Below are 14,964 nucleotides of genomic sequence, written 5' to 3'. Positions count from 1 at the left end.
GAGGACGAGGCGGCGGCCGCTGGGAGGAGGATGGGGGCTAACCAGTTAGTGGTGCTCAACGTGTACGACATGGTGAGTGCGGCCCCTGGCGGCCCCGAGCCCGGGCCCAGGCCCCGTCCTCGCGCCCGGCGGGCTCGGACCCCGGCCCCAGGCGCTTCCTGCCTTGTGTCTCCGCCCCCAGCTTAGTCCTCTGGGGGAGAGGAGGGAGGGGGTATTAGGATTTTTTAATCCTCGCACTTGTCGACACTCGTGTCCGTGAGCCCAGTCAGCCCCAGGGTTTTGGCCAGTGCCTTCGGCTTGGTCAGGACCCTGGCTTTGGGCCCGACCCCGTGGTGGGCGAGCAGTGCCCTTTCTGCGAAGCTTCCTTCGCGCCTCCGAGCCCGCTTCCCACCTCCCGGGTCCCGGGGCTGCTCCACGCCCCCCTGTGCCGGTCGCCTGCGCTCCCGGCTCTGCTTCTGCCGAGCCGAACATCTCTTTTCATGCCGAAGTCTTCAGAAACTCCCAAGCCCCCCGAAGTCCAGAAAGTCACAGCTGTCGATGCCTGTGCTTGAATCCCTCCGAAGGTTGAACAGGAGCCAGCACACCCTTGCCTCCAAGGCAGCCTTATTACCATGAAAGAGGCTACACTTTAATCGAGAAAATAGCACAGCTGAATTCTTTAGGGGGCATGGTGGTTCTCCTTTCCTAGATTCAGAAGACCACTTTCCAGGTGATGCAACAGGTGACGTGCCCCAGGAGAGGGAAAGAAAGAACTTGTTTATTGTGTCATCTCGACTTTGAAGTATTGCAAGCACACAGAATCGAGTGCAAGTTCTGGTTTGCCTGATTATTGCGATTGCAGTAACCCCCAGAAAAAGCACCCGGTAGAGAATTACCGTTGCAGTTAGATTTGTGCTTGGGTGTGTGTACTTGCTTTTGGTTGATCAGTGTTTGTTTTGTAAAGGATCATATCTGTCTGCAATGTTAAACATTCCTTGTAAACTGGTTGACACATGAAAAATTCCTCATTCGTCTTTTCTGTTGGTTTAAAGACGCAGAAGAGCAGAAATACTACAGTTCTAAACTTTTTATTCCCTTGTATTTATAAGTTCCTAAATTTGCAATGTAATATCTTGGATAGGAAGGGATCCCTTATGCCATATATGAGGATTGTGTCTGGAGGGTTTGGGGACTGCCTGCCATTTGAGGTGAGTCCTCAGTTGAGTTCTGATGTGAGCCTGAAGGTGAAAGAAGATGGCCATACTTGAGAAAAGTGGAGCATGATAGAAAAATAATCAGAATAATCAGAACAAGAGATCATAGACTTTGTAAGGTCTTTGGCCTATGACACTAATTAAGGAATAACTCTCTAGATTTACACTTTTTGTATTCAGCTGTATATTTCCCCAAGACTTTTAAATTATCCTTTTACTTTTTCTGTGTCCCCCCCATCTGAATTTGGTTTCTTTTTTTATTCATGAGGACTGTTGGAAACTATCAGGTTATATTCTGCTGTTGAGAACACCGTGTGCCTTTTCTTCTCCATTAAGTTCCTTTATAAATTAGGAGTGTGCAATGGTCAGAGGCCACAATTTCAGAGCCTAAAAGAAATTTGTAAGAGTAGAGGAAGACTACGGTCATACCACCCGGAACGCCTTGGTCTCTGTCTGATCCCAGAAACTAAGCAGGATCAAGCCTGGTTAGTACTTAGATGAGAGAATAGAGGAAGAGAGTTGTGTCATTTAAATGAAAATGAAAATGCTTTCTTTGGCATATAGGGGCTTCTTGACACTTCAGGTGTTCTGTGAATCAAGAAAATCTTTTGCTAATTGTGGCAAATTGGGAATGGAGAGAGATGACATTCAATATTTTTTAAGGAATGAGTGTTCTGAATGATGTTAAAATATTAACTAATTAACAAAGATCTTATTCTTCACATCACTTTTGTAAAGTAGGTAGTTATTACCAAGGAATCAAGGTAGAGAAAAGGTAAGTGACCTGCCCAGACAACTAAAAATAGGTTCTAGAATTTCTATACCAAACTCTGATTTATTATCTTCTCCACTGAGTAATTCCTGTGTTTGTCTTGCATATTGCTCTTTCCTATCAACAAGAGTTGAGGCATATAAATGTTTATCAGAATGGTTAGACTTTTAATCAACTCAGTCTTGTGTGTTCTTTTGAGGGCTTTGGTCTATGAGTTTTATGTCAGCAGCTTATCATTACTTACTGAATTTTGACCTGGTGGAAGCCACAAGGATAAGTTAACTGTCCTTTCTTCTTTAAGGAATTTAGGATATCATAAGGGAGATATGACAGTAGTAACAACTCAAGACAGAATAGCATGATTTTGATAAGAGCAGAAAAGGATGCAGAGGAGGAGACGGTATGTGGTGTATGATCGAGAGATGCTGAAAGATAAAAGGTGTGAGAGTGGAAGGATGAGTAGTATCTACAAGGGAGGAGAACAAGCAGCATGAACAAAATGACAGGAGTAGGAAGGCACAGGTAGGATTTGGGAAGTATCAGCTGGTCCAGTATGGCTGGAGCATAGGATGCATGAAAGGACAAAGGACAAAAGTTTTATTAGACCTTTGCTAGTAGTCAGATGAGTCATGTGCTTGAGTAAAGGGCTGAGGGGGCTCTCTGATCCAGAGGAGCCATTTAAAGTTTTTCATGGAGGATAACAATGTGATCAGAGTTAGGTTTTACAATGAAGTCCAGTGGTTGAGGTATAAATTTTTTGTTGGTTATATGCATTTTCCTGACTTTTTTTGGTTTTTGAAACATTTTTGCTTGATGCCAACGGTAAAGTCCTCTTATCTTTGGTAATACTTGCTGTTCATCATAGGTATCTTTGATGAGGATGTTTGTCACCTGTGCAGGTGTAGTACATCAGCTACCTGGTTCAAACTTTGTAAACATGAAGATCAACCTCAGGTCACCGTTTATATTCACTGTTTTTAAGGACCTCTTGCCTTGTGGTTCTGACTGTATTTTTCCTATTCACTGGGTTGGGCTGCTGCAGATCATTCCTTCTCTTCCATAACTCTGCACATATACGAAAATAATTGTCAGGATCACCTGTATTAACTTCCTTCTCATGAAGGAATAGTATAATCCTCAAAAGGTTATTTAATCACGTATAGTGCTCCTAAATTATTGCTTGCTGCCTTTTCAGTGATTATGTTCCTCTGTGTACTTTGGGTTAATCTGCCACCAGTAAAACATGTCCTGGAATTATTTTCTGAGTCATGGGAATGAGGTTGTTCATATATTCCTAATTTACTGGCATATGTAGCAAAGCAGGTGATTCAGATTATTTTCAAATACTGGGACACATCGCTGGTGTAGTCACTTTAGTGGTCTTCATTTTTCATCGATCCAGGTTTTCGGTTTCAGATTATCCTGACTACTAGTGATTTCTTATAAAATAAAAATATGTAAGTATCTGATAATGTTTGTAGATTCTTCCTATATACAAATTTCTTCCTATTTTAAAATAGTATCTATACATCTTCAAAATCTTAAAAGATTAGAAAGAAAACACTTTCTAGAACTTTTCAAATGAGGATGTTTTTGTCTGGACTCCATTCTTCTGACCTGCTTATATCCGTTAGACTCCTCCAAGAGAGTGCGTGGTCAGGCAGGTGTGATAGATCTGACTTCTCATATATCTGTAGGTCTAATTCATACTTTCTGAACAAGTTCCAGAGTCATAGATTTCTTCACCTTAATGATCCCATAATACCTGTAAAGCAAAATATCCAGGTACAAACTTCTTGCTTTTCTCTTTTCCACACCTTCCACCCACGCCACCCACCAAAAAAACACCACTGCTGTTGTAATTTTATCTTGATAATTAACACTTCTTAGTTTTCCAAACTAGAAACCTGGGACCAAACCTAAATTCCTCTCTACTAAAACAACAATAACGACAAAAAACTCTCACAGTCAGGCACCGGGTCTTGTCTTTTTTTTTTTTTTTTTTTAGTTTGACTGATTCTGTCTGAAAGCCACAGAGAGCTTAACAATCAGTGGCTTAAACTGGAAGGATACATGTCTTAAGTCCAGAGATATCCAGGCCCTGGATATATTCAGTAGAAGCCCAGTCATGTCACCAAGAACCAAGACTTTCCACCCTACTAGTCTGCCTCAGCATGTTGGCTTTTGCCCTTGGTTTGTCCCCTCATAGCTGTAAAATGACTGCCATAGTGTCAAACATCATATCCTCATTCAGCAGGACCCGAGGGAAGACAGAACAAGTTAGGGCCTTTCTCTACACACACCTCTCCCCTTTTAACGGAAAGGGAATGCTTTGCTGGAGCCATACTCCTTTCTCAAGAGATTGTCTAGAATTGGCTCATGTGCTGCTGTGATGAAACAGAGTAGGTAGGTATCTGACTTTTCTAGCTTTTATGGTGAGTGTGGGTAAAGAAGGCAAGGGGTTAGAAGTGGCAGTTAACTGGGAACCTGTGATCATATTTTACTTACTTTTTTTTTTTGAGACAGTCTTACTCTCTTGCTGGACTGGAGTGCAGTGACATGATCAAAGTTCACTGCAACCTCAAAATCACACGACCCTTCTGCCTCAGCCTCCCAAGTAGCTAGGACTACAGGCACATGTGACTGTACCAGCTAATTTTTTTATTTTGTATTTGTAGAGATGGGGTCTCATTATGTTGTCCAAGCTGATCTCAAACTCCTGACCTCATGAGCTGCGGTGCTTGCCAACATATTTTACTTCTTGAATATTATTTTAAATTAGTAACTTTATCCCCATTTCCACTGATGCCTCTCAAGTTCAGGCATATAACATAATAACCTTCGTACTAGTTTCAGTCTCTAGTATTACTTCATTTTAATCCACCTTCTATTCTCTTATCAAAGTAATCTTTCTGAACTATACCAGGATAAAATCTAATATCTTTTATGATGCGGCCCCTGACAGTTTAAAGTTCATCTCCCACTCCTACACACATACTTCATGCTCATACAATGCAATTTTTTATTCATCCAAACAAGCTATATTATAATAGTTCACACTCCAGTGTCTATATCTGCCAGTCCTGTCTGGAATGTCCTTGTCCAGCATTGATCAGCTGCAGCCTCCTACTCCTGGCTGTAGCTTACCTTTTATTCATTAAACTTTAGTGAACTACTCCTGTGCCTTAGTTGTACTTTCTACATGTTTCTATTACTTCCTATATTATGACCCTGCACATCCCACTAGAGTAAGTTGGTTTTTTTTTGACTAAGTTTTTTGAAAGCATTATATTACCCCTAGTGTCTAGAATAGAACCTGTCACTAAAAGGTTTTCAATAAATACTTGCTGAATGAGTGGGATTTTAACTAGCCAGTTCTTATTAGGAGAGATACCAGTACTTAAATAGCATGAAAAGATTGGGTGAAGCTCCTCTTTAAGCCAAATACCTGTTTCTGGGGTTTTTTCCCCCCCTCTTCTTTTACTTTAGTGTATTGCTAGATTTTAGCTTTGATTGTTGGAATAGGATGACCAAATGAAGGAGTGAGGGAGCACAGGAATAGGACAGAAAAAAATAAAATATTTTTCTGGGAAAACTTAAAAAAAAACCATGTGGGACTACACTGAGGAAATGTTTTTAATCTGTTTATTTCCTGAAATTAGATCTTAGTTATTCCATGGAAAACAGTCTTTCCAAAAACATTGTCAGTTCCTGAATTTTAACATAGATTGACTAGTTAGCAGGAGCTAGTCTTAGTGTTCTTGTACCATTATATTTCTTGGACCAGTGCCACTTCTACCACTTGACATAGAAATAGTGACCTATGACTTTAGCTAAGCCAAAAGGGCAATCATAAATCTACCCTTCTGCATTGTCCATGGCATTATCTTCTTTTGTTTTCTTTCTTTTGGGGGGGAAGTTTTCGTATATTTGTTTTCAATTGCTGCAATAACAGATTGCCAAAAACTTAGTGATTTAAAACAACACAAATTAGTTATTTCACATTTCTTTAAGTCTGAAGTCCAGGTGGGCTAGGCGGATTATTCTGCTGTAGTCCTTACAAGCCCAAAATCAAGGTGTTAAGCTCTGGGGCAAATTTGCTTTCAAGTTTATTCAGATTAACAGAATCCACTTGCTTGTGTTTGTTGGTCTGAGGGCCTATTCCTTGCTGACTGCTAGCTGGGAGCGTCTCTTAGCTGCTAAATGTGTCTTGCAATCCTACATCTTCAAACCAACAATGGTGTGTTGAACTCCTTTTGTGTTTCAGATATCTCTGACTTTCTCCTCTAGCACATCTACCTCTAGCCAGAGAATGTTCTCTGCTTTTAAGGGCTCGTGTAATTAAATGAAACCCGTCCACAGATATTCTAGGATAATTTCCCTATATTAAGGTCTATAATTTCAATTACATTTGCCAACTTCTTTTGCCACAAAACATTCACAGGTTGGGGTCTAGGGTGTGGACATTTTGGGGAGTCATTCTGCCTCCAGTACCATCTATGAAAGGTATTTTGTGAACCTAAAAATATTCATTGTTTTCTTTTAGCAGCATCTTGATTTGCCATGGAGTAAATATTAACTTAGTAACTTAAAATGGAAAATTGGAAGTATTCAGAATATAAAGCATGGAAACCTTTTATACTGGCCGACACTCAGATGTCAGTAGGGTCCAAGCATATTGGTAATTAAAGCCTTCAAACTTGCAGTGGCATGCTGTAGTTTATATCAGTTCCACGGCCACATTTTTGATGATGAATAAAGCTAACAAAATAGAACTTTTGGAACTTGTAATGTAAATAATTTTAAAATACCAAGGAGAGCCTACTATTTAGATGAATTGTTTGTATAGTGAATTTTTCTTAAGATGGGATATACTTGTACTTTCAATTTGTTGACTGCCAGATTATCTACAAGATTATATGAATTCCAAAACAACATGATTGTCCAAATGTCAGCCAACTGGTTAATAGAATGTAAAGGGAAAACTGCCAAAATAACCTTAAACTGTAAGAAGAGCAATAATAATAATAATAATAAAGGGGTAATGGAATACATGAAAATAATCTTGTTTTAGTTCATCTGGAATGTATTTTGGTATGCAGTGTGTGGCAGTAACTTAAAAATCAACTATTTGGCCCCACACTATTTGAAATAAAAATCTTTCCTCACGAAATTGTGGTGTCGTTCTTATCATAACACTACAGTTTCCCATTTGTTGATTCTAGCCTTAATATCACTTTACTTTAGTTATTATAATTTCACACTATATTTAGAATTTGGCTAAGCCAGTTTCTCTTCATGATTATTCCAAAGTTTTCTTGGCCTTCATTTCTTTTTCGAGGAGTAGTTTGTAAGTCTTTCTAAAAAAAATCCCATAGGTTTTTGTGTTAATTGTGTTAAAGTATACATAACATAAAATTTACCATTTAACCATTTTTAACTATACAGTTTAGCAGTGTTGGGTATATTCACATTGTTGTGCAACCAATCTCCAGAACTTTTTTATCTTGCAAAACTGAGACTCTATGCCCATTAAACCACGAGTCCTGATTCCCCCATCCCCTCAGCCCCTGGTAGCCAACATACTACTTTCTGTCTCTCTGAGTTTGACTAAGATACCTCATATAAGTAGAATCATAACAGTATGTGTCCTTTTGTGACTGGCTTATTTCAGATAGCATAATGTCATAGCATGTGTCAGAATTTTGTTTTTTTTTTTTAAACCTAAATAATATTCCACTCTCCGTGTATGCCATATTTTGTTGATCCATTCATCCATCCACGGACGCAAGTTACTTCCACCTTTTGGCTGTTGTGAATAATGCTGCTGTAAACATGGGTTTACAAATATCCATTTGAGTCCTGCTTTCAGTTTTTTTGGATATATACCTTGAAGTCTGTAAATTTTTTTTTTTTTAATTGGGCTCGCACTAAACTTATAAATTAACTTGGGAAGAACTTACATCTTTTCTATCTTATTCTTCTCTCCCTCATTAATTAAAGCAGGATTTTTTTTGCTGTTGTTTTTTGACTTTTTTTTCCAGAAAATACATGCAAGTAGTTAAACAAGTAAATGCCAAACTCATCTAGCTAAGCCATCTATTAACAGAATAACGCTAATAAATAAATAAATAAAATGTATGGTAAGTTGTGACGAGTGCTAAAATAAAGGAAAGGGAAGGACAGCGTAGGTCAGAATAGCGTAGTTGCAGTTTCAGATAGAGTGGTCAAGAAGAACGTCGCTGAGAAGGCATTCCTGAAAATGAAGTGTACCATGTGGGAAAGAGGAAGTGTTCCAGCCAGAAGGTAAGCAAGCACAGAGGCTCTAAATCAGGTAAATGTACAGCAAGAGATGAGAAATTTTTACGGAATTTCTGACTTCAGTTCTCAAGTAGATTCATGAGGGTCATTGAAAATAGAACAAGCACTACTGGAAAGCAAACAATTTGAGTTTAGGATAGATTCCACAAAGTTGAAAGTACCATTGCCTAACTTAAAACTAGAAAGGGAGTTAAAGTTAGGACCTTTCAACCAAAGCCTGGTTTAACTTTCAAATTTTAAGAATGAAAATCCTACAAATACACAAAGGTAGAAAACTTACTACAAGGGAACAAAAATCAAGCTAATTTCAGACTTCTCTTTCATGACACAGAGACTAAATAAAATGGAACATTATCTACAGAATACTGAAAGGAAGAAGTTTTATGTCTGAATCCTATAGCTTCTCCAGTTGTCATTAATGTACAGAAGGACATAGAAAGTATTTAGATTCCTTTCTGGAAGTTAAAAGAGATTCAAGAACCTAGGAGTGGGGTGGTAATAGTGTAAAAGTAAAAAGCCTTGGCCATCAGTACTCATTTAACATGGCTACATTTTATAAATGGTTAAAAACGTGGCCAATATCCAGAATTACTCTTCAAAGAGAATAGACATAATATTTTTCAAAAAGTAAGTTTTAGATTATATTGAGCAAACCCTGGGTGAGAGAAAAGAGGTGAAAGCATCAAGCAGCCCTGCATAGGAGGAGGTGGGTCAGTAAGTATAATTGATTTTTGTTGGTACTGGAAAATTATACTTGAATGTATATGTACATTTTTTTCATTAAAATGTAAGAATTGTTGGGATAACATCAGACCTAGAGGGAAAAGAACAAACAAAACACACTCCATGTTGTATAAGGGAGAAAACAAGAGAAAATTTAAATATAAAAGGAAGACAAGTAGGACTAAGCATATAAGTTATGTGATTAAAATTTAAAGCCATAGACTTTGAGTAAAGCAAATTACCCTCTGTAATATGGGTGGGCTTCATCAGTTGAAAGCCTTTAGAGAGAAGACTAAGGTGGTCCCCAAGGAAGAACTAATTTTGGCACCAAACAAGCTGCAACATTAACTCTTCCCTGGATCTGCAGCCTTAGACCTGGCCTACAGATTTCAGACTTACCAGCCCCCACAGTCATGTGAGCCAATTCCTTAAAATAATCACTTTTTACTCCCCTCTTCAACTGGGTTAGATTCTACAGTCTACCATTATAACCACTACTTCTGTCACACTTGTCTGGCAACCTAGTTAAAGTCAACTCACCATCCACACTTCAGCTGCTGAATAGGGCTAAAGAAAAACACACAACCATACTGACTGATCTCACTTTAAAATTGTGACCACAGATCCTAAAAGATCCCTAAATGCTGGCAGTGCTTCCTTGTTTCTCTGGCCAATTGACGTTTCTACTCTCCCCATTTCTTACTCTCAGAAATGACCTCACAGCTTATTCCACTGAAGGAAAAAAAGGCAATTGAAGAGAATTTTCTCATCCTTCCACCACCACTGTCTGCTGTCGTCTGCCTTTCCTCCTGTTACATGGAGTGAATTGTCCATGTCCCTTTCTGAGATGAAACCTTCCACTGTGTAATAGATCCCATCCTCCCGTCTGTACAAGGATTTCTCTCTCAGAACTGTCACCACAGTCTTCTGCCTCATCAGTATTTTCCCTCTCTACTGTGCCATTCCAGTGAGCGAAAGAATATGCTATAACATTTTCCAGGCCTCTTCATTCAAATGAAGAGAATTAGTAATACTTTAATAATTATTTCTATTAACCACCAACCATGTGCTCTCAAGCTGGAGGTTTGTCCTTTTAAAACTTCAGGAATGTATTACTTTTTAAAGTCTTAACAAATAAAGAGAACAAGAACTGTAATATTTTAATCCCATTCTGTTCTTTTATTTGTGGGTATCAAACAATAATATAGCAGGATAGATTTTTATGCTTCTCACTCTGCAGTGACCTTGAGAACAGAGATAGTGTCTTATTCTTTTATACCCCCAGAGCTTGGTACATAGTAGCAATTGCTTTTAAAGGGGTTGTTGAACTTGACTTAAGTTCCCTAGCATTTGTCATCCTAAAGTAATTCCTTTCCCTACTGTGTCTTCCTGTTCATTCCTGCTTCTTGCAGGAGGATAAAATAGAAGCATGCTGCTGGGCACCAGCAGTAGCTTATGTCTGGAATCAAGATGCATGGATTTATATCTTACCTTCTGCTTTTTAGCTGTATGATCTTGGGAAAATTACTTGTCTGTGCCTTGGTTTCTCTTTAAAATGGGAATAGTGCCAAGTACGGTGACTCACACCTGTAATCCCAGCACTTTGGGAGGCAGAGGCGAGAGGATTGGCTGAGCCCCGTGATCTGCAACAAGTCTGAGCAACATGACGAGACGTCGTCTCTACAGTAAGTTAGAAAATTAGCCGGGCATGGTGGCGTGCATCTGTAGTTCCAAATACTTGGAAGACTGAGGCAAAAGGATTGCCTGATTCAGGTTGAGGCTGCAGTAGCTGTGAGCATGCCACTACACTCCAGCTTGGGTGAGAGTGAGACTCCAACTAAAAAAAATAATAATAGAATAAGAATAATAGTGGTACCCAGCTCATAAGATTATTGTAAGGATCATATGAGTCATTTTAAGTAAAATGCCTAGAATGATCATATGAGCTGGCACATGATAAGTACTAAAAAGTATTAGCCATTGTTATTGCTAGTGTTACTTGCAAAATTATATAAGCTAAATGAGCTGCCATTTGTGTGGTTTCAGTAGCCGCAATACTTAGTAACTTGATCTTTGGAATTTCCTCACTTTATCCAAGGAAATGTTACACTACAGAGAATAAAATACTGTCCGAATTGAAGCATTTGAATGCAGGGCAGTCCGAGCATGATGGTGCACTTGTAGTCCAGCCCACTGGGGAAGCTGAGGCAGGAGTATCACTTGAGGCCAGAAGTTTGAGGTTGCAGTGCATTGTGATTCCACTGTGAATAGCCACCACACTCCAGCCTGGGGCAACACAGTGAGACTCTGTCTCTTTTAAAAAAAAAAAAAGGGGGGGTGGGTAGGATTGTTGTATGTTTGACACTAGCTGCAAATCTCCATTACAATATATGTATAAAATTGGGGTTAACGGTGGGCTAGGCTGGTTATTTTGCTGTAGTCTTCACAAACCCAAAATCAAGGTGTTAGGCTCTGGAGCAAATCTGCTTTCAAGTTGATTCTGGTTAACAGACTCCACTTGCTTGTGTTTGTTGTTCTGAGGGCCTGTTCCTTGCTGACTGCCAGCTGGGAGCAGCTCTCAGCCACTGAATGTGTCTTGCAATCCTACGTCTTCAAACCAGCAATGCTGTGTTCAACCCCTTTTGTATTTTCCCCTTGGGTGTTAAGAGTTGATAGATGATCTTCAGCCTTTCAGCTAAGTGAACTTAATGGAAATAATGTATGTCTTTAAACATTCGTGGAAATTATAATAATAATAAACAACTTAGCTTGTTTGTACATACCATAATATAAATATAGTTTCTAGCTCACTGTCCAACAATAAATTGAAAGAACCATTAGATAAAGAATTGACCATGTTTGTTGTCTCCAGCAGTCCTCAATATAATGTGTTATATAATGTTTTGTATGTGTTCTAACTTACTGAACAGTATAAAAAGAATTGTCTGAAGTACAGATGAAATTCCGATTTTCAAAAGAACATATCCTCTAGATTTTTCCTCTTGGGATTTGTAGTTTATAGTCCTCAGAGGTGGTTTCTGCATTACTAAATAATGATGAGGTGGGCACTTTATATGATGTGTAGACAAATCGTAGGTAATGACCATTTCTTTCACTTGGGATGGGACCTGAGAGGCTACCATAATTTCACATTTTGGGCGGGGAGGTTGATGTCTCACTCTGTCACGCAGACTGGAGTGCAGTGGCCGCTCCCAGCCACCTCAGCCTTCCAAGTAGCTGGAATTACAGGCACGTGCTACCACGCCTGGCTAATTTTTTGATTTGACTGTAGAGATGAGGTCTCGCCAAGTTGCCCAGGTGGATCTCGAACCCGCGGGCTCAGGCAATCCACTCACCTCAGCCTCCCAAAGGCACCGTGTTAGAGGCTGAGCCACCGAGCCCGGCTCCATAATTTCACATTTTAGAGAAAGTGATGAAGTAACAGTAGTAACTTTCATCTTATTCTGAAGTTGTTCGGGATATTTCAAGAAAATCAAGGCCACCTGAGGATATCTATTAGTAAGCAAAGTGGTGGGACTGAAAAAGCAGTAGGTGAAGGCTGAGAACTCTGGTCTCTTTTTACAGCTTGGCTATTCATTTTACGTGACCTTCGGTGAATTACTTGCTTGAACATCCCTAACGTAATTTAAGTGTTTTACATTATGAAAGAATAAGATGAAAGTACATCTTAGAATGACATCCAAAAAAATGAGTTAATAGCAGGGCTTGGTGGCTCAGCCTGTAATCCCGCGCCTTTGGCAGCGAGACCTCATCTCTACAATAAATCAAAAAATGAGCCGGGCGTGGTAGCACATGCCTGTAATTCAGGCTACTCAGAAGGCTGAGGCGGAAGGATCGCTGGAGCCCAGCAGGTCGAGGCTGCGGTGGCCGGGAGCGGCCACTGCACTCCAGTCTGGTGACAGAGTGAAACTCCAACTCAAAAAAAAAAAAAAAAAAAGAGTTATTAATTTACCATGTGTGTATATTTTCTGTTTTAATACCTAGCAAATTATGATTGTTTACATTCTTAAAGAGTTCTTTATGGACAAGGACTATGAATTAATCATCTTTGTAATCCCACTGCCTAGCAGAGTTCCTGACACAACATAGTGGGTGTGCATATGTTTTGAATCAAAGTTGCTTTGTTTATAGCTTTGCTGGTAAGTAGACATTTAAAATGAGATTTAAACTGAGATGCAATTTAGGGGGGAACCTTTCTAGAGTAACATTTATCATTATTTATCTTGGACTCAATCCATAGGTACCGAGAAGACCCACATAAGTTAGTTTAACAGTGTGAACATCGAAAACAGTTTTATATGAGATGGCTGTATAGTAATTAGTCCACAATGTCCACTACTCACTATTTACTTGTGGCTTTTTAACTCAGTAATTAAAATGTCTTCTATTCCCTAAATACCTTTTCTTGGGAAGTAAACCAAACACTTGCTTTAATCCACTCAGCATATAACCTAAACACTGGTTCTAGTTTTTGAGGGGGAAACAGTCATTCTTTATACTTACTCAGTTTATTTAATACTTTATGGAAGTCAGACCCAAGCCCTAAGTAGTTATATTAAGTGTTTTAAGTTCCAGACGAGGGAGATAGATAGCATTTGTCAGTGTTGCTTTCAAATAGGAAGCGTAAAATTTTATTAAACTGATAAGAATTGTCTACAGAAGAATAACAAGACAGTAATATAGCATAATTAGTTCACTTCTATAAACAGTATTTTAAAATAATGAATAGAGCACGACTGTAGTTCCAGCTATTTGGAAGGCTGAGGCTTAGCTTGCCACTGCACTCCAGCCTTGGTGGCAGTGAGACTCCAACTCAAAAATAAAACAATAATAATAAGTATATAATGAATAGAAATATTTAGGCCAGTTTTTGCATTGATGCAAAATCAAGCCCAAAAGTAATTGTACTTATTTATGTACTTACTGCCTTCTCACATATTTAAGATAATTTTTCTGTGACTTTTTTATTATATTAATACTTCAGAAGGCCCTTTTTATTAAACTTGTACATTTTACTTTCTTTTCAGAATCCTAATTTAAAAAATTTTTGCTAATGCTTGCTTTAAAAAAATAACTAGACTTCAGGGTCATTGGTTGGTATTAGGGGAGTTAAGTATGTATTAGTGGTCCTTCCTTGGCCCTCTTCTGTATCCTTACTATCTCCATGGACTTAAATAGGTACAGAGTTATAAGTCCTAGTGCCAACAAAGTGAGATGTAGTTCTTCAGTCCTGTGCTCACATCCCTCACAAGTACGAAGACATTCTTGTGAAACCACTGCGTTACTTAGAGGCCTTTTTCTCAAATCTGTACTTCACAAGAATATAATTCTTGTAGGAGTCTTTAAAGTAGAGTCAAATTAACTCTGCTATTGTTTGCTGTTCAGTTTGGTGAGTCAGTAATTTGTTATTTGACATCAACTGCCAAAGATTCTTGAAAATTCTGAGAATTCACAGATAACCAGAACTGATCTGCTTATTAACAGATGCATACAATTTTTCCCAATATGTGCAACAAAAATATTAGGGAAGAATCTATTTTTTTCTTTTTTTTTTAATTTTTTTTTTTTTTTGAGTTGCAGTCTCACTTGTTGCCTAGCCACCATAGCCTCGACCTACTGGGCTCCGGCGATCCTTCCGCCTCAGCCTTCCAAGTAGCCGGAACTACAGCGTGCGCTACCACGCCCGGCTGATTTTTGATTTATTGTTGAGAGGAGGTCTACGCCAAGTTGCCCAGGCGGGTCTCGAACCCTCAGGCTCAGGTAATCCACTTGCCTCAGCCTCCCAAAGTACTGGGATTACAGGCTGAGCCACCGAGCCTGGCCAGGAAGAATCATATTATCAACAAATACATGTTTGCTACAACTAGCTCTTACTAATGTTTGCTGTGAGTCAAGCTCTCTTTTAAGTACCTTATACATATTAAGACTCACAGC

General features: G+C 39.1%; 1 protein-coding gene across 3 annotated transcripts in view; it reads left to right on the top strand.

The window, feature by feature from the left end:
- The first annotated feature begins 6 nt into the window (after window positions 1-6).
- The window catches only part of DESI2 (desumoylating isopeptidase 2), a 60,459-nt gene continuing 45,501 nt past the window's right edge, over window positions 7-14,964 (top strand). For all 3 annotated transcript variants that reach the window (XR_002482386.1, XM_021716182.1, XM_008065363.1), the window contains exon 1: window positions 7-72. Coding sequence is in view for 2 of the 3 variants with exons in the window: in XM_021716182.1 (XP_021571857.1) it covers window positions 31-72 (42 nt within the window). In the remaining variant the exon portion in view is untranslated. The remainder of the gene's footprint in view (window positions 73-14,964) is intronic.

The sequence above is a fragment of the Carlito syrichta genome, unplaced genomic scaffold, assembly GCF_000164805.1.
Source record: "Carlito syrichta isolate Samal-C Ts95f unplaced genomic scaffold, Tarsius_syrichta-2.0.1 Scaffold308254, whole genome shotgun sequence".
Classification (NCBI taxonomy): Eukaryota; Metazoa; Chordata; class Mammalia; order Primates; family Tarsiidae; genus Carlito; species Carlito syrichta.
Note: the sequence above shows the minus strand (reverse complement) of the source record. Positions and strands in the feature narration are given on the sequence as shown.